General features: G+C 37.8%; 1 protein-coding gene across 2 annotated transcripts in view; it reads left to right on the plus strand.

Moving 5' to 3' along the window:
* MACROD2 (mono-ADP ribosylhydrolase 2) overlaps positions 1 to 20,127 on the plus strand; it is a 1,974,291-nt gene that overhangs the window by 1,949,617 nt on the left and 4,547 nt on the right. For both annotated transcript variants that reach the window (XM_059134074.1, XM_059134073.1), the window contains 2 exons: positions 12,466 to 12,543; positions 15,585 to 15,653. In XM_059134074.1, the coding sequence (XP_058990057.1) occupies positions 12,466 to 12,543; positions 15,585 to 15,646 (140 nt within the window). In that variant the 3' untranslated portion in view covers positions 15,647 to 15,653. The remainder of the gene's footprint in view (positions 1 to 12,465; positions 12,544 to 15,584; positions 15,654 to 20,127) is intronic.

Below are 20,127 nucleotides of genomic sequence, written 5' to 3' on the forward strand. Positions count from 1 at the left end.
CACACACACACACACACAATGGTCACCACCACCACACTTCCAATAGAGGTTTCTTTGTAATGGAAGACACACACTTACTACTATATGAAAACCCATCTTCTTTCCTGCTCCAAAGTTTACAGCCACACAAATAATCCATGTCCTATTGAAATCAAATAGCAACTGGATTAAATGTAACAAAACCAGAAATCTGAAATTGGAGGGCAGCTTTTAGTATAATTCTTTCCAAATGCCAAAGGAGGCCACAAGGCAGGGAGAATGTTCCTGCTTCTTGATGCATTATTTTGGACTTCCTAAAAAAATTTACAAGCAAAAAAAGTCTATATAATTCTGTAAATTGAACGACATTAACTTCAAAAAGCCTGGTCTTCAGGCTTTTATTTGACAATCACATATAGACTAGTCTGCACATTTTTTTTTTTTTTAAGAAAAGCATTGTGGCCTGAGATCAATAAATCAAAATTGGGTTGGCTCCTCCTCAAAGGTGAATTGTTATCCTGCTGAAGAGGTTATGTGACAGGATCTCTAGTTTGGTAAAATACACGAACAAAAAAAAGGGATTAAGATTTCTGTGACTGAAAGGGAAATTCTGGATGTTATTTTTTCTACTATGAAAGAGTTTCCTGAATTATCTCCTAGAACAAGAGATTAAATGTCAAGTGATAAAGCAGGTGCACGGTCTATTATCTGGTGTCCTCAAAGCCCATTCTCTCACTAAAGTTGCTGTTTCCACACAGGGAGTGAAGGCAGTTGACAGAAGGAGTACCTAAGACAGTCTGAGAGAAGAGGCAAAAATGCAGCCAGGGGGCTAGGGAGCTCTTGGTTGTCAAAATTCTAACCTTTAGTCAAAATCATCAGTCAAGACAAAAGCAAAATTCAGCTGTCAGGAGTTAATCAACCTGTAAACCAATAGGCCAGTAGATGCTCAGCTTCCCTGGGTTCAGGAAGAGGACTGGGCAGCCCAGTGATGTCAGCTCCAGGAAGCTAGTGCTACAGCATGAATCCAGGGGGACTTCTGAAGCCTGGAGGATGACATCATCACAGACCCAACCATTGTGACCACTGCCTTTAGTTCCAGGGCCCTCAGATCCTCTGGTGCCCAGAGAAGCCAGAAAACCTTATGCTGCTCATGCTTAGAATCTTTTTCCTGAATTCCAAAGCAAGCCACCATGTACTTCTAACCCCAGGAGTTCCAGAGTGGCTTTAACCTGGTTTTCCAGATTAAAGAGGACAGAGTGAGCCCATCTATAAAAGGTTAATCAAACCACCAAGCTTCAGCTCTAAAATATCTGGCAGTGAAGTATGACCCATGCTCCAGAGCCGTGGAGACCCTGTGGGAGGGGACAGCCTTAGCACACCAGCATTTCTACCGCGCCGGCTGCCACTGACCACAGAGAAGTCCCTGGCATCTGACGGGGACCTATTCTCTTCAATATGAATAAGTTTGTGCTACCTTCCCCCACCCAAGCCATCTTAAGAATGTGAAAGACATTCAAGTCCATTGCCTTCAAATGGATTCACATCCCAAATTCCAATCTTATTTCAGCTCTCTCACCTGTGGCACTAGTGTTGGGTGAAGTATTAGAAATATCCTAGGAGTAGAGAGTTAGGAGAAATTTTAGTTCTCACCTCATAGCTGGGGCAACCATGCCACTTCTGAGACCCGGTGTCCACATCTGTGGAAGGGTTTGGTTGGATTGGAACATGGTCAGGAGTCTTTTTTATTCCTTGAGGGATGCAGTCCTATTCAAACAACAAGAAATAACATAGACCTACAGCCTGAAAGCCCCTAAACAGAGGAGGTTGACAAAGATAACATTGACTTCTCACAGGAAACTTTGAATTCTCTTTAGTAAAAAGGCTTCTGGCTGAGTTTAATAACAGTTACACATTTAGTTACATAGTTAGTGGATGTGGCCTAGACAGACTTTTAGGGTGTGTGTGTGTGTGTGTGTGTTTGATGATAGTGATAAACACTCAGAAGGCATAAAGATGGTTAAATCCAAAAAAACTCAAAGATTAAGACCCAGGTATCTGTGTTAGGACTTTGTGAAGAAAAGCTGAATGGAAAAAATGGGCTTGAGTTTAATACCAGGTATGTTTAAAAACTTTTCCTAGCAAGGAAAATTGTATCTTTTTTTCTTTCTTTCTTTCTTTCTTTCTTTTTTTTTTTTTTTTTTTTTTTGAAGCTAAAAGAATTGATGTTAGGGGCCAAGACCAGAAATGGAATTATTGTAGAGAACTGAATATACTTACTTACAGTTCAGAGCCCTCTGATAACCGTCCTCTGTTGCTTCTGTAAATCTGCTAGTTATTTCTTGGATGCAGCTTTCTTCCTGGGTATAGATTTCTAGTACTTTGTTATGGACAAAGGTGATGCACTCAGTCTTATTAAATGTTCAGAATAAATTGTGCTATTTAGGAAAATGTAACATACAAAAAGGGCAAAATCTACTGGAAATCATTAAAGAGTCTATAATTAAGGATACATAAGATTAAATTATTCTTTGACTCAGAATTATATACTTAATTGTGCAGGATTTCAACCCAAGCCATCAGAGGCACTTTCTTTCAGGAGCCTTAAGTGTACAATGAAGTTTCTGAGAATCTAGCTTTGGTGATTGCCACCAGTAAGTTCCTTCCTTTTGAAAGATGCCACATGAAGAACCATTGAAAGACCCAAAGCTTCCCCACTGTGGCTCCTTACACAGTCAAAACCCTATTAAAGTGCAAGAATCAAGAGACTCCTTTGGAAAAAATATGTATCTCTGTGTTCACGAGGACTGTGCTGTATGCAGATTTATCTGGTTGCTTTAAAGAAACAAAAGCTACAAACGGTGTGTGATGGTGTGGGGGGTAGTTTGAGACACCCAATTTGTATTATTCCTGCTGGGAAGACCCTGATCTGAGACCAGTGCTGGCAGCCCCCAGCTGAGAAGGGCCTCCTTGTGGTCTCCATTCCTGCCAGGCCCCGGAAGGGGTGGGGAATGCATAATGAGGCCTACTGAGAATTATTAGACGCTTAACTGGTCCCTGGAAAAGGGAAAGAAAAAGCCAGACTTGTAGAATGTGATCAGCATCTAGCTCAGTTAAGCCAAACATGACAATACCTGGAAAGCCTTCAGTGGTCATGATCATGTACAGAGGAACTTGAACTGTTTTCAGAATTTGTGGGAGCAGCACAGCCAGCAGCAGGTGGGGGGTGGAGGAAGAGTCAAAAAGAATGGGCCTAAGGGAGTCTGGCTGAAGATTTGAAAAGCTGAGTCCTTCAGAAGTTTTATAGACAAGAGATATTTCTACCCACCCAAATGCCTAGTATGGGTACAGAACATCTAAAACTGATTCAGCCAGTGGTCCCCAGTTTACATGCCATCTGCTTGTCCTCCAAGATTTTTCTTTACCCCCTTCAGAAAAGGCGAATCACTCTCTCCTTTGTGCTGCTGCAGTTCTTGGTAATAATGTCACTTAACTTGCAGGCAGTTAACTCCCTCTCTCTGTCTCTCTAGATCTCTGTCTCTTCTAATGCTCTCTCTCTCTCTCTCTCTCTTTCTTTCTCACTCAGCTAGCTTGTGAACTTCATGAAGACAGCAATATGCCTCATTCATTTTGTCTCCCAGCCCATGGTAGGCACTGAAATATCCAGTGGACATTTTTTTTTTCTTTTCTTCCTAAATATTGGCTTTTTCTGTAGAGCAGTTATTTGGATAATAACCAAAGACTTTCCAGACCATTCTCAAATGACGATATGGAGGCATATCATCTGGTAAAACATAAAAGAAGAATCTGTGTATGTTATGCCCCCCCCCCGTTACTGCCACTGCCTTTCATCTCCTACTAAAGACAGTTTCTGATTTTGATCAGAGTAGAATATTCCCAATATATGATACATGAAGAAGCGTGTTGCCATGGAAAAGGGTATCTTGTAGAAATATGTGAATTTTCCACCTGCATGATCCTGTCAGCTTAATCATTCATTATCTGACTTTGGAGAGGGAGCCATGGGCATATATCTGCAGTGTTTGTCCAAGTGATCAAAAGAGGTAGTGTGGTCAGGTAGCAGCTTTGCCCTGAGGTTTTGGGGAGAAAGTAGATTAGGTAGGGGACAGATGCTTTCTAATTATACCTTTGTCCCAGAGAAGTATGAAATAAATAGAAATGAAGCATATCAGTCTTCTTATACTGCCATAGCAAAGTACAATGTATAAATAATTGAAAATTAATTTTCTTTGAGTTCTAGAGGCTTGGAAGTCCCAAGTTCGAGGTATTGGTCAATTTGATTTCTGGTGGGAGTTCTCTTTCTGGCCTTTAGATGGCCTCCTTCTCACTGTGTCCTCCCATGACAGAGCGCACCCTCTCTCACTCTTTCTTTCTCTTCTTACAAGACCATAGTACTATCAGATGAGGGCCTCAACGTTATTTAACGATAGTTATCTCCATAAAGGCCGTATCTCCAAATATAGTTACATTGGGGATTGGAGTGCCAACATATGATTTTGGAGAGAAACAAATTTCAGGCTATAACATCAAGTCTATAATCAGAACTGTCATTTGATAAATATGCCTAAAACCAGATGCTGACAAGGGTTAAGTGTCTGTGAGACTTGTAGGGAATACTCAGTCACACAAGTCAAAGCAGTCTGTGCACCTGGTCTTGGGTTTAAAATGGTGGTGTAAAGTCAGATCTCTAACCTCACTCTCCCCCAAATAACAATATGAAAGGAGAGAAATACAATAAGCAAAGGAATAACACCAACAAAATCAGTAATCAGACAAAAGAGTGGGCTGGTAGTCAACAAAAGAAAAGGTACATTTTCAGAAATGCTGAAAGCATGAGCCTGGTGTTGCTCCAGCCTACCCCCCAAATCTACCAGGCTCAGAAATAACCCCGAATAAGATCTTACTAGCTACCATTTACGTTCCCAACTGGGAGAGGAACAGCCCAAAGGAAACTTCCACAAAAGTATATAGTCAGCTTTGAACACCTTTTATTTCACCCTTCCCTGAAGAGACAGGAAAACCCTCTGTAATTCTCCATTTCAATTATCTCCTGTTGGGAGTAAAATGGGAAAAGAAAAGCAGACCAGTAACAAATGCCTAGAACTAATTACCTCTAGTAAAAACCAGGAATTTCACCAAATAGAAGACAAAAGAGAAAATCAGTAAGGCCAGATCTCTGCGGCACCTGGGTGGCATCTGACTTAGACTCTGGTAGTGATCTCAGGGTCCTGGAATCCAGCCCCACATAGACCCTCCTCCCCCAACAATCAGGGAGGACTCTACCTCTCTTTCTCCTTCTGCCCCTCTCACCCCCCTTGTCAGTGCTCTCTCTTTGTCTCTCTCAAGTAAATAGATGAAATCTTAAAAAGAAAAAAGAAAAAGGTAATATCTTCTGAGTGTGCAAGAAGCAAGGGAAGAGGAGCTTGAGAAACCTCCATGAGGAAGCACTTGCCCTCCCTACCCCAGGAGTCTGTGTAGCGTTCTTGTGGAGTTTATTCCCCAGTCTGGGAGGCTGAGACAACAACAACAACAACAACAACAACAACAAAACAAAACAAAACAAAAAACAAATAGAAACAGCAAAAGAGAGTAGAGAAGCTCTAGAATGGTCTGTCTGTCTGTCTCTCTTTCTCTCTCACTCACTCTCACTTGAGAAATCCAGAACAAATAATGTGGTGCATAACTCTGGCTACTTTACCCCTCTTAAAGAAAGTCCTCAAAAGAAAACACTCTTGTGTAGCTCCTGAAGGACCAACGGGCCGCAGATACTTTGCTAAAGAAGAAGCATGCTAATGAATATGTCACACATTTCGTCCTGCAAGCACTAGGAGCCATGACAGGGAGGAGAAAGGAAGGAAAGAAGCCAGTAAGCATGCAAGCCAGCAAAACACAGATGAAGAAGCTATTGTAAAAGAAAACACAACTCCAGACAAAGAGAAAAAGTCCTTATAATAGCTATAAAAGAATTTCAAAAGAACATTAAAAATCTTGAAGTTAAGGTGATAAAATGGCATATGATCTCAAATGTAAGCATGAAGGAGACACATTTTTCAACCATTAGCAAAATAAATCAATTAAGAACAGCAAAGATCAAGTTACTGACAAAGAAAAAAGGCTTGAGATGATCACAGTGAAAAAGAACACAGAAACTCTAAAACAATTCGAGAAAAAATGATATATATAGAAGAGAGAGGGAATAAATTGCTCTATGTGGGAACAGTTGGTGTCCTTGAAATTCAGAAGTCAAGATATAGAAGAGAAAACTCCCTACAATGAAGGGAAAACTGAACAAATGATCTAATGGGCAGGCCATGTTCCCAAAAAATCAATACAGAAATCCCCCCAAAACACGTCTTTAACAAATTAATTCATTTAATTAACATTAATAAATTAAAGTATTAGTATGTGTTCAAGAAAAACTAGGAATAAATCAAGCTCATAACTTTATAGCTATGATTGCTATGGGACAAAATTAAGAAGCAATGTCAGGACTGAGTCAATTAAAGTGTATTATTAAGAATGGCAACTATCACCACAATAATGCATAGAAAGCCATCTTCAATCTCATGGGCTTAGAACAATATCTTCTGCTCATGGATATGAGAATCAACTACATTTAGTGTGGGTTAGGGAGGAAGTCAGGCTGTGAGTTAAACCCAGGTCATACTCTCCTTGGATCAACTGCTCCCTAAAGCATGTTGATCTTAGGGTAAAAGGCAGAAGCATGAGAAGTCAAACCCCAATTGTACAAATGTATTTTAAGCGCTGTTTGACTCACTTCTCCTAACATCCAAATGGCCAAAACAAATTTCATGGCCAAGTCCAATGTCAAGGGACAGTAACATAGACTTCCATGGTGGTAGAAGATAGGAAGTGAACATTTCTGAATAATTATCTAATCCACCACATTAATTGTGAGGTTGGAAGACAGAAAAGGCAAAAGTTGTCAAGAAAATTCAAGAATACCACCTTAATTTGGGTCAATACCAATCACTTTAAATCCAGACGGGCCCAGCTCTCTCTATGGCTATCATTACACCTATGAAACTATATACTCTAAGAAATAATTATTTCTTAGAGTCATTCTATTTGTTGCATGCAGTTTATTGTTAACACAAAGCTCAAAAGAAAAAGTTGAAGGACACTCCAGCATCTCTCTATGTTTATGTATCAAAAATCTGGTTAACTGCATCCTATGAGCATCTGAGTATCTTTTCTTTATGAGGAGTCCTGCTTAATTTATTACTTTTTATGTAATACAACTGACCTACAAAAGGTTACCATAATCAAGGCTTTGAGGAGGACAGTTGCTGTTGGTAATTGAAAATGAAAAAGGTACTGAATGTCCCAGACACTTTCTATTTTAGCATCTTTCATCTCCTGCTGGGAGCCCCGAAATGCACCTCTTGCTTGTGTTCTAAGCCAGAGCAATCAAAGTGGGGGGAGGGACGGGCAAACTGGAGTAAACAAGCTGTAGAGGCAATTTTTGCTTTGATCAGATTCTGTTGTCTATATGAAATGGACTCATTTCTCTGGGGCCCTCAGTTGCATTGCCCAGGAGGGTAAAAGCTGATAGGATAATACCAGTTCCACATCACACACGTCAGAGTAACAAATGTCTGTCATTCCTCTCCCTCTTTCCAAATATATTACACACACACACACACACACACACACACACAGCATTCACTGCAACACAGTCATATATTCATACCACATGCACATATCCTGCATACTCATGATATTAAATAAATTAATAATGTCTATCAAACATACCCTTTAGAGTCTTTGGAAACAGATCTGACAGATGATGCCTCTCTCTGCTCCTGGAATGCTGCAATATATAGAGCTACAACTTTGATTTCTGGTTTTATCTCTCTGTGTCATGGATCTCCTGCTAATCTGTGCCAGTATGGTGACATAACCTGAGATTTCTCATATGAATGTTTAGTATTACAAAATAATAAAATTGGAAAGACAAAGCTTATGTTCACTATTTTTTGATCTGCCTTTTGGGTTTTGCCTTCTTCAACTTCTTCCTCTGTCTCTCACCCAGTTCTTAAGTGTTCTGTGTCTTCATTTCCATTGAGCATTGTTTAATTGACTAGCATCCTGCCTATTAGATAAAAAGTTATCTGTGATGCCACAGGGGTTTCTCCATAATAACACCAAAGGGTTATTATCATTGATAGTAATGACCTTGAAAGATATTTCACGGAAGAGTTGGCCACAGGTACCTTTAAATCCCACTACAAACAACAACCCTGAAGGGAGAGTCAAGGAAGCAGTGTATAGTGTTAGGTCAATTAATTTCCCTTTCAGAGTAATCATTTCTTATTTAAAAAAATAATAATAATAATGAGGCGCTTGGGTGGCTCATCGTTAAGCATCTGCCTTTGGCTCATGTCATAATCCTAGGTCCTTAGATCCAGCCCCGCATAGGGTTCCCTGTTCAGCAGGAAGCCTGCTTCTCCCCCTCCCTCGCCCCCTGTTTGTGTTCCCTCTCTTTCTGTCTTTCTCTGTCAAATAAATAAAATCTTAAAAAATAATAATACTGTTATGTATTAATTAGCTCTGATGGTGTCTCAGAGAGTTAAACAAGGAGTTAGAACATATTATAAGTTAGACAAGGAGTTAGAACATACTGTAGTCATTTTAGTAGTGAAAAAGCCAAGGCTTCTAAATACTGTGATTTGGCAAAAGCCACTCAAAAAATTAAGTGACTAACAGAATATCCTCTTGTGACATTCGTGTTTGTGTCTTGCCCATTTTCTATTGGGGTCCCTGTCTCTCCTGTTATTTTGTCTATTTATTTCTTTTTATTCAGTACAGGAATCAGTAATATATATATTACAAATACCTTCTCCACTCTGTTTTATTTTTACTTTCTTAATGGTGTGTTTCCATACATTAATGTTAATTTTAGTATTGTCCAGATTGTCATATCAGTCTTTTCCATGAGGGTTATTGTTTTTCCTGTGTAAAAATTTTCGCCTAATGATGTGAGGGTCTTTTTCCAAGTTACCTTTCACACTTATTTCTAAAATCTACCTGAAATTGATTTTTGAGTATGGTGAAAATTATTCCTTCAGTGTAGGCAGTGGAGGTCTACTGTTTTTGTCCCTGAACAAATTATGATTCTTTTTCCCTGAAATTTTATTTCAAATTCAAATTTGAAAGACACTTTTGTTTGGTATGAAATTTTGCACTGGTCATCTTTCATTTAGCACTTTGAAGATGCCATTGCACTGTTTCTGCCTTCTATTATTTTTGCTGAGAAGGCATCTGGAAGTTCTATCATTGCTATTTTGATGTATACTAGATAATTTTATATTATTTTTTAAACTTGGCTTTCAGCAGTTTTTGAACAACTGGCCTGTATGATACTTGCTTTGCATTAATTCTGCTTAGAGATCAGAGCACTTTAAAAACAGTGGTTTGCTATCCCATTAATTTGGGGAAATTAGTCATTATATCTTAAATATTGTTTTTTCCACATTACACACTGGATAGACCCTATCTCATATGTCTACTAACTCTTTTCTATATTTTTTATCTGTATTTTATAGTTTCTTCTAATCTAGTTTTCAGTTTACTAATCCCTTCTGTGTCTAATGGCTGCCAAAGGTACCTACTAAATGAACCACTTCAATTATAATATATTTTCCAGTTCTGGAATTTACATCTGACATTTTAAATAGTGCCTAGTTATCTGATAAACTCCTTTGCCATGGATATTCTCCAAATTGGCATCTAATTCTTAAATATATTAATCACAGTTTTTAAATTTTCTCTATGATATCCAGATCTCTAACTTATCTCTACATGTTGTCTTATTCTCTTGGATTTCAGTGATTTGTTCTTGTTCTTCTGGAATACCAGAAGAACCAAAATAATTTTTACCAAAATAAATTTTTAGTAATAAGATAAAATAAAATAAAATAAATTTTTAAAATAATTTTAATTTTAATAATAATTACCAAAATAATTTTTTTTATTGAACGCTGGACACTGTGTGTGAATAATTATAGAGACAGCTTGAGGCTCTGGGTGGTTTTATCTCATTTTGGAAAGGATTTATTTTTGCTTCTGACAGGCCAGTAATAGTGAGCAGAGCACTACTATATAATCAGGAATTGAATTGATTAAAAGTTGGACTTCAGTTTTTTTAAGAGCTGGTCTATATCAGGTTCATCCTTGCCCCCAGAATATAACCCTTTATGTGCCCCACAGAAGACTTGAGTACTTTTCTAGGCACCTCTTCCTTGGCTAGCCCTGATCTTCAAGTTTTGCCCCACCCCACCCCTCAGGCCTCATAAGACATCTGGAGGCTCTGTTCAACTTGTTGGCACATGTGGAATGTCAGACTCACCATGTTATACCTCCTTGAGCTTGTGTGTATTGATGGCTCTTTACTGAGTGAAAGTAGTTTCTTAAATAACCTCACCAGTGTTCCTGTTATTGGTAGGAGGGTTAGTCTACATCATGATAATTCACCTTAGGCTTAAATCTCTTTCTCAGTATAATTTCAATTTGCATTTCTTTCATTATGAGCAAAGTGAATCATCTTTCATGTGATTACAGGCCACTTTTTTCTTTTTTTTTTTTATGAACTGTCTGTTAAATTTCTTGCTCAACTTTCTACCCAGTTTTTGATCTTCTTAATCTTTATTTTTAGAAGTACTTTAAAGATATTAACCCTTTCTCTATAATAAAAGGTATAAAAATTTTCCTTCAATTTATAGTATTTTTCTTCTAAACATTTCTTATGGTATTTTTTCCATCCAAAAATTTATTATGTTTATATGAAATCAAATATTTCCATTTCTCCCCAATTCTGTTTTGAAGCTTAATTAACCATTAAACATAATGGTTAATTAAGCATTCCAGCTCTGAGCCTTAAAGAAATCCATCAAAGATTTCTTCTGTAATTGTGCCTAGAGGAATGTGTTGATGAGAAATTGAAAATGGTCCACTTTTTAGAATTAGTGGAGTGAGAAGAATATGATATGCTTTTAAGTCCAGTTGGGAGGTTCAAGTTTTCTTTCCCTTTCCCAACCTCATCCTCAGTAACTAAAGAAAACAACTTATGGCACAGTTACTTTCACTTGAAGGCTTGGGATCTATTGGTCATTTCTTTTCTTCTGTTATCCTTTTCCTGATTTCTCTCATCTACCTTCATTTCATCAATGTTACTTCCACATTGACATTTCACAAATACCCACATGCCTATTCCCAGTTCGCTTCCTCAGGATTGAATGCAAAAGCTTGTTTAGTATCTCCACTTATATGGCCCTGCCCTTCAGGCTTCAAATCTAAAATGGCTTTCTTCACTTCCCTCCACTCTGTTTGTTTTATATGTCTTCAAGTACTGACCTTCCTACCATCCATCCACCAGAGTTCAGAGATTGGTCATCTTTGAGTCAATCTTCATGACTGTCAGCTTCAGTCCATCATTATCAGAGGGCAAGATCTATCTTTGAGGATCCCCTCCTTTGAGGAGATTATAAACTGGACCTTTACCATCCCTGTTTCTTACTCACCAACAGGCACATGAAGTTTAACATACTCTGAGCTCAATACATACTCACATAATGAAAATGCACCCAACCTTATGCTTTTAAAAAGTATAGAAATAATATCAACTTTGAAATTATAGATTGCCAGACCTTTACCTGTATCTCTATTTCTAAATGCCCCTGGCCTTCAAGTTGTGAAAACGTAATAGGTATTTAACTAAGATGGAAGATACTGTCGTCCTTTAGGCTATCTGGAAAGTTTCTCACAGTAAGAGAAAACAACCCACTTACTACTACCTTTAAGCATGTTCTATAGATTCAGCCACAGCAAAGGATGACACACTGTGCAAAACAGAGATCAATCACGACAGAGATTAATAAAGATGTGATTCTCAGCAATTAAAAATGGCAGCATCTGAGAATGTCTCCTAGGAAGGCATCTAAGCCGTTCATTTTGTGTTTGAACAAAAAAACCCTCACTGCCAGGAAGACAAATCTTTCAGCTTTTAGGCATGCCTAAGGCAAAACAGGTTTTCTTTTCTCCCTTTTCTCTTCAAAGGTTAAGCTACATAAACTTATACACACACACACACACGCACGTACATGCACATGCACACGTACACACACACACACACACACTTCCCTAAATTTAAATTGTAGGTTGTTCTGATTGAACCAAGTTTCCCTGCTTTCATGCTACCAGATTTTTAAATTTGAGAAATTGTGTATGTATGTATGCGATTATCTCACCAATTAAAGAGAATGTAGATGACAGCGCTAAAGAATTCAGGCAGCTCAACCCACTGTTTCCTCCCTTAACCTTTTCTGCAAAAGAAGTTGAATCCCAGGAGTATTTTTAAATTTAAGAGGGCAATGGAGGGTGACAGAACAATTGGCAGTCAGGCTGTTCTAATTCTCTATTAATCAAGGACTATCTCCTTTCTTTCAGCTCAAGGCGAGGACACACCTAGAGTTCCTGTGCAAAGCGAAGGGTCTGGCTACACAGAAAACTCTCCAAGTCCCGATGGTAAAGTTCTGAGCTATTTGAGCTCATGCAAACTACAAATCTGACACATTTTCTGTGTGTAATCTAGGATTAAAGGAGCTATCTATTCTATGAAGCAACATATTCAGTTAGAACAAAGTAAAGTTCAAAAACCATGTTCTCCTAGGAACTAATAAAATTGGCAGCCTTTAAAAAAACTGACGCTAGCTGTTTTATAACACTATGTGCCTCAGTTGTTAATCACACCTCATAAAACGGAGGCCATAGTGGGTAATACCAAGGGTAAACTAGACTGAAGTCCAGCTGGTGAACTGGATGGGAATATCTCTTACTTCCACAAAAAGCACTTGCCCAAAGTTATCCCTGCTCTATAGGGACTCCAGGAAACATTCAGGAGAGCCTTGACTTGAGTTTGGGCTAAGGTCATCTTGGACCTTCATCATTTTGCCTCACTACATCACTTCAGATGGCTTGGCCAAAAACACAGTCGATCTTTAAAATCACCTTAGAGGGCACCTGGGTGGCTCAGCTGGTTAAGCGACTGCCTTCAGCTCAGGTCATGATCCCAGAGTCCTGGGATCGAGTCCCACATCAGGCTCCCAGCTCCATGGGGAGTCTGCTTCTCCCTCTGACCTCTCCTCTCATGCTCTCCCACTCTCTCTCTCAAATAAATTTAAAAAAAAATTAAAATCACCTTAGAAATCAGTTAACAAAATCTGTCTTTATTCACGTCTCATTTTGAAGGTATCTGAATACTCTGAGCCTGAGAAATACTAATATACCGCCCCCACCCCGTATAATGATTCTGGGAATGCTTTGAAATATTACTTGGTTTAAAAAAAAATTATTTGTGAACATATGATTTAATAAATATTTGATTCCACTGGCACCCAAACCTCAAGAGAACCAAAATTGGTTGGTTATCAACTGTTCATATATACCTTGCTGTTTGGTTCATTTTAGCCAAAGAAAAAAAAGTGAATTGCTTTGAATTAATAATGACCTTGGGAAAAATTCAACTGGTAAAATCTGCTAGGTGAATTTACTTGGTGGTTTTAAATAGAGTTTTCTGTACTAGGTATTCCACTCTGCTATAAGCTTTTCATCACCTGAATCTCCTCCCTTAATCATAAGCCCTTCCATACAAACCAATTTTTTTTTTAAACTCATGGGTTGCATTACCTAGAAGAATAATGTTTTTCAACCTCAGATCCATTAAAGGCTACCACATGTTAGTCATGCTCAGTTGAACGAAACCTGCCGCAGCCTGGTTGTGATATTATTGTGACCTGGTTCTTAACTAGTTCTCTGCAAAACATGTTCTGAAGAATGGCAGGCGCATATGATGCTCATTGAGTAAAAGGGAAAGAAACATGAAAAATAGTAAGATTTAGTCCTCTCTTTGAGATTCTCCATATATATTTCAGGCTCTCAGAAAACTCAGCTGTGAAGAAATTTATCAACATGGTTTACCATTGCTTTTCCCAAACTTATTTCATCATGGGATGCTATTTATTAATAGGTTTCGGAATGAGTGACCCTTGGGTTGGAAGAAGAAACAGAGAAGGGATGCTCTCATGTATTTGATTCTGCAGGCTCCCTCACTGAGATGGGTGACCTTACAGTAATTTCGTAGACCAGACTGGAAAGCACATGCATTATTCTCCTTATACAGGTAGCATTGCTACATCTGGCCAGTTTACACCTGGGGTTTAGAAAAAGCTCACACATCATTAGAAACCCAGGATAGTTTGCAGGTGGAACAGAGACCTGCTTTTAAAACCTTCTCCCTGAGAAAGAGTTGGGTGGTATGCCCTTCAGTGTCACTCCCTCTTTCAAGCCTCTTTGGAGTGTGAAAACCAGCATCTGCCACTACTTTCCTTTAATCAAATTTTCCTGTTTGAGAAAAATAGCTTGGATTGTTGATTCTGTGCCCATAAATGAAGACTACCCGAACAAGAACAGAGGTTACTTATTCAGGTACAATAGCCAGGGTGACGGCCATTATCCCTTGTGTTGGTGGGCTCAAAGGCAGGCAGAAAAGTGGGAAGCCTTTAAAGTTAAGACATGGCTTCAAGCACCCTCTGACTCAAGGCTGCTGGCATAGGAAAGCTGGATTTGAGCTCACTAGAAGTGGGAGACGGGTTTGGGAACATATCCGACTTTCCCTGTTTGGCCCCACGTTGGAATCAGAGGGCAAACTCTAGTGAAGCCAGCAGACATTGTCCAAGTCCTGACCATCCTAAGCTGATTGCTCAGAGGATGTGGTCAGGTTGCCCAGGCTGGTAGCCACAAAGGTTTTTCTTAAGTTATATTGTTATATATGGTCTGACCATTGTTCCATTTGTATATTGTCTCTCCCTTTATAATATGCGCTTTGATGCTTTTAAAATATCCATCTAATTGAACCTACTGACCCTTGAAAATTTCCAGAGTGACTGCTATGCCTGCTCTGGGATACTTCTGGACAAGGACATTAATTATGCATTCTATTTTTATGCAAATGATCGCATAGACCAATACACACAGTTAAAGCACACGTTTTATCATCATGGTGTGATCCGGTTAGATGTTTTGTTTTTCTATCACAGGGCATCCACTGCTGCTGAGTCCACTGGCAAGTTTAGAGAATCTGTTTTGAAATTCAGATTTGCAAACCAAACAGGCCTATCAATGTTGCCATTTCAGAGAGAGCTGCTTAACTCTCTACTTGGCAACAATCTGTTTTGCTTTGTTTTCTTGTTATTTTCTTAGACATCTACTAAGGCCTTTGGATTAACTTCAGGATGGTAATCAATAAACCCAAAATGCCCACCCAAAAATCTGGTATAAAACAACAACTCAGCTTCTACAGTTCATTAAGAAGTAATCCTGCCCTCCCTGGCCCCTGCCCCTAAAAATCTACAAGACTTATTCCCCAAATCTTGAATGAATGAAAATGAACTGAAAAGAAGTATAAAATAGGAGATCAGTAATGTTACAACTCAAAGACCATTTTAATGTGTTCAAAAGATTTGGGTTTAATAAAGACAACCTTTTTTTGTTTTCCTTTCTGGTTACAGTTGAAATGAATAGTCAGGTTGACAGTGTAAATGACCCAACAGAGAGTCAGCAAGAAGATTAACTAATAGGTAAGTTGCCCCTGTAGTGGGATTTTCAATTGATTAAACCAGCCATGGGAAGTGTTTGTAAATGGCATATTGGATTTCCCTCGGTTCTGCCAAGTCCCACAGTGTGGCTCAAGCTAAACTTTAAAAATCCTTATACCAAATGACACAGTGGAAGGAGCCAAGATAACCCCAAGAAACCTACCATCCTTTGAGGGGAAAAGATAAGCCACAGCATATTCAGATGTGCATTTCCCTGGTTCACTGAGTTTTGACAACAGGAGAAAAATGTTTCCATCCATCTAACCTCCTGGCCTCCTGGAGGGATGAAATTATTTCAGCAACCACAAGCTGATTCTGAAGCATTGCTTTTCTAGAAGCTACCTGCTGTGTTGTTTAGTATATCTGTTTTTAAATCTCTACCCTAGAGAATGTGGAAAGGCACTTGGTGTGTTGAGGCAGAAAGAAGCCTGACTTGTATCCTATGCTGTCACACCACAACCCGTGGACGTGTGTGTCTGAACAGGGTTTGTTGAGTTAAATGAGCCTTAGGGAACTCCCCAAGAAAATCATAGGCTGGGGTCAGATCACATTTAAGAGTTTTTCCAAACCAACATTCTAAATCTCTTAGCAGAGACTGAAATTTATCTAAAATGAGGAATAGTCTATAACCCCTTTCCATATCTTGAGGGCTGGTGGGAAGCATTAAAGAAGTCAAGCTCACTATTCTGATTCTTAGCTGAAAATACTAACTGGGAAACATCCTAACTGGGACCCACCACATCAAAGGTGGGTCATCCAGTGTAAAACACAATTGTGCTAGCACCATTGCCTCTCAGGACCTTATTGCACTCCCTCCATCTTCGTGGTAGGTCTCTGTACTCACCCAGAAGGCCATGTTGCACCAGACTCTTGAGTTCCAGCATCACAGCAGAACAAAGTTTGAGAATATATGAAAGTAGACAACTGTCCTTCCCATCATAATCTTGAACATCATTTAAAACTTAAAAATATAATAGCATTTGTGTAACATACATATAACATAAGACTGCTAAAAGAAATAAAACTCACACAAATACAGTCTTATAAACGTTTCTTTTTTTTTTTTTTTCCTAAACCTTGTTCATGTATTTAGAATTATCCTGCTAAGCTGCAGAAATGATATGGTAGAGAAGTTTCCATTAAAAAGTAATGAAGTGAGACTAAACCTGAACAATTCAAATTCAAGTTCCTCAGTGTTGCCTTACCTTCTGCCCTTTGTTGCCAACAAACTATAGACTTCTTGTCTAGAATTTTTCTTACAGATACTATGATTTTCCTGTGTGATCCATATCTAAATAAAGTACCCAGATAAATATTTCCTTGGTTAATGTCAAAGTATTTTCCTTGATCATAAACATGAATACCTTTACCCAAATGAATACGTTGTCAAACCTTAAAAATTCAAGATTAATTTGAGGAAACTCAATTTCAGGAAGGAGAAATGACTGGGTCACTTGGATGATCAATGGAAATTCAGACACTCTCAGGACAAAATTATTTGTTGACACCATACTGCTCCCTAAACAATAGTGAGTTGTAGTGACAAACCCAGTTGTCACAGAGAACAGTATGACCCAAGGAACTTTAGTGATTCCCACAGAAATATTTACACAGCTGAATTTGTAGAGGTATGTGGCAGTTCAAACGAAGGAACCTTTAGTTCTGTGCATCACACCTTAAAGGAAATTAAATACAATGAAAACAAATTAGAATTACAAAGTTCTAAGATATAATACAAGAAAATTTAGTGTTATATAATTTATAATTGTAAAAAATCAGTAATCATAAATGACAAAAGGGAATGACTCAGTGAGTCAACAGAACACTCTAAAAATGTAAAATTAATTTCTCAACAAGTATCTAACATCATGTGAAGGTAGTTTAGAGAAACATGGTTCTAGAGAAACATGGCAGTCCAAGTGTGGCGGTTACCAAGGTACACTTTAAGAGGCTTTGTAACTTCCTTTTTTACATTCTCAAAATGCTTGGTTTTGGAATCCAACCATCCTGTAAGAAGCTCACCTCTACTATAGAATGAGGAAGACTCCATGGAGAGAGATTCTGGAAACTGAGAGGCAATTTTGGGTGTTTTGGCCCCAGTGGATACCACCTGGAGCAGATAAACTGCCCAGCTGGCTCCAAGCCTATAGGAACATGAAAAATGATAAACCATTTTGTTTTCAGCCGCTAAGTTTTGGGATGGTTTGTGATGTAGCAACAGTAACTGGAAAGGTAGGGTTTTATAGCACATCTCCCAATATGAATGTTTAGAAATGAGATAAATTATAACAAAGAAATGTTTAAATACACAGCTCAACTGACATGAAAGCAAAGGTGCCAGAAATAAGAATTTGAAAGCCAAAGCAGTAGTGTAGTGAGTTGAACATGCAGTAACCCTAAGGGCTGCTGATTGGTCATAGATGCAGAGATCAGCCCTATGGCTAGATCCTTGCATTCTAATGCCCACCTGGGACCTAGAGCCATTCAAGGGGAGATATGAAAACTGATACATTTACATAGATAAGTCTGGGATTCCCAGCTGAAGATGTTAACAAGGAGACTTCTGTCTGCTCAGAGTGCAGTGAGGGGAAGGAAGAAGGCTCCTATGATAGGTAGAAAACACAAAAATACCATGAATTTGAAATGCAAACTTATGCCACCCACAGTCAGACAGCAATACACAGACTGTATATTTAATAGTTGATTAGAGACCAGTATCATTCCTGCTCTAGATAACAAATGGAAAAGTAAACCTATCACTTGGAATTCCCATGGAAGAAAAAAATTCTCTGAAGATGAATTCACAACTTTAAGACTTACAAAAACACATAATGGGGCACCTGGGTGGCTCAGTGTTGTTAAAGCCTCTTCCTTCTCTCTCTCTGCCTGCCTCTCCACGTACTTGTGATCTCTGCCTGTCAAATAAATAAATAAAATCTTTAAAAAAAAAAAAAAACACATGATGAAATGATCTACCATGAGTGAAAATCAATGGGTGAAATGACATGATGATTAGCATTATGAAAATGAGAGAGCAGAAAATTCTGAAGATTTTATAGAATAAGTACATTTAAAAGAAAATAAAGATTAAAAGCACATATAAAACTGTAAGAAAAGGGTAACACTATGAAAAATTAAGAAAAATTTGAAAAAAGCCAATAAGCATGTAGTGATATGAATGACACATGAGGAGACATGGGGGCAGGAAGGAGAATTATCAATGTGTTTGTCTTCACTACACATTCTAAAAGGAGATAGTAGATAGTATTTGAAAGATAATTTCTGAGAATTTATCAGAAATTGATAGAAGTCCATGAGTTTTTAAGTTAAAAGAATAGTAAGTCACAAGACAGACATGTTTAAAATAAACCCAACACAGGCATTGCAGAACACTAGAAAGAATAAGAAAAAAAAAAAAAAAAAGGAAAACAATTAAAGGAAAATGAGAGTTAACCTACAAAAAAATAAGTATGGCCTAGACAGCAGGCTTCCCAACATCTAGAATTTAGTTCAGGAGATAGTAGAATAATTCTGAGTCTTCAAACATGAATAAAAACAATTGTCAGTATAGAGTTCTATAGTAAAGTTTCACTATCATTTAAGAAGATAATAACTGCCATTTTTCAGGAAAAAAAAAGTTTGCTCTTCACATACCCTTTCTTTAAAAGCTACTAAAGGATGTACAATAGTAAGAAGAAAACTGAATCCAGCGGAAAGCAGGAAACAACTGTAGGCCAAGAAAAATGATAAATACAAAAGCAAATCAAAATATATTTTGATTATAAATTTATAATAATAAATTACCCTAAAAATAGGGTAAAACAAAATTACTACTGATGTGCTTTTTATAATACACAAAAAATACTAAATACTTTCTGTTATGTATGTTATTTGTGAATATATATTTGTGTAAAAATATAAAAACATGCAAAATGATCCACACTTATCAGGGTTTGGTAATCTCTGGGAAGGAAGAGAAATAGTTGAACCTATTGATAAATTAAATTAATTAATTTGTAAATACTTTAATTTACCTACAGTCTTTTATTTTTAAAAAGTAAAAGATTGCAAGGAAATTTGAAAAATATTAGCACTTATTAAATCTGGAAAGGGAATATATTCTAGGTATGTTATACTGTTTGTAGGTTTCTATATGTTTGCAATTTTCATTTTTAAAATTAAAATTTATAATTGTATATCTTTGTATAAGAGATTCAGAAAAATACCATAAAGAAATATTCCATAATATTAACTGCAGAAGTTATCATCAATGGAGGGAGTACATAGGATTTTTTTTCTTCTCATCTACTTTTGTCTATTTTAAATAGACACACACACACCTCAAAGAGTACTTTAAAGATTCATAGGAACACCAGAGAGAAAATTAACTCGGAGATCATCTGCTTCAGTTCTTCTGTATAGACACGTAGTAATTTATGGGGATAGAAATCAGATC

This window comes from Mustela lutreola, chromosome 9 (genome assembly GCF_030435805.1).
Source record: "Mustela lutreola isolate mMusLut2 chromosome 9, mMusLut2.pri, whole genome shotgun sequence".
NCBI lineage: Eukaryota > Metazoa > Chordata > Mammalia > Carnivora > Mustelidae > Mustela > Mustela lutreola.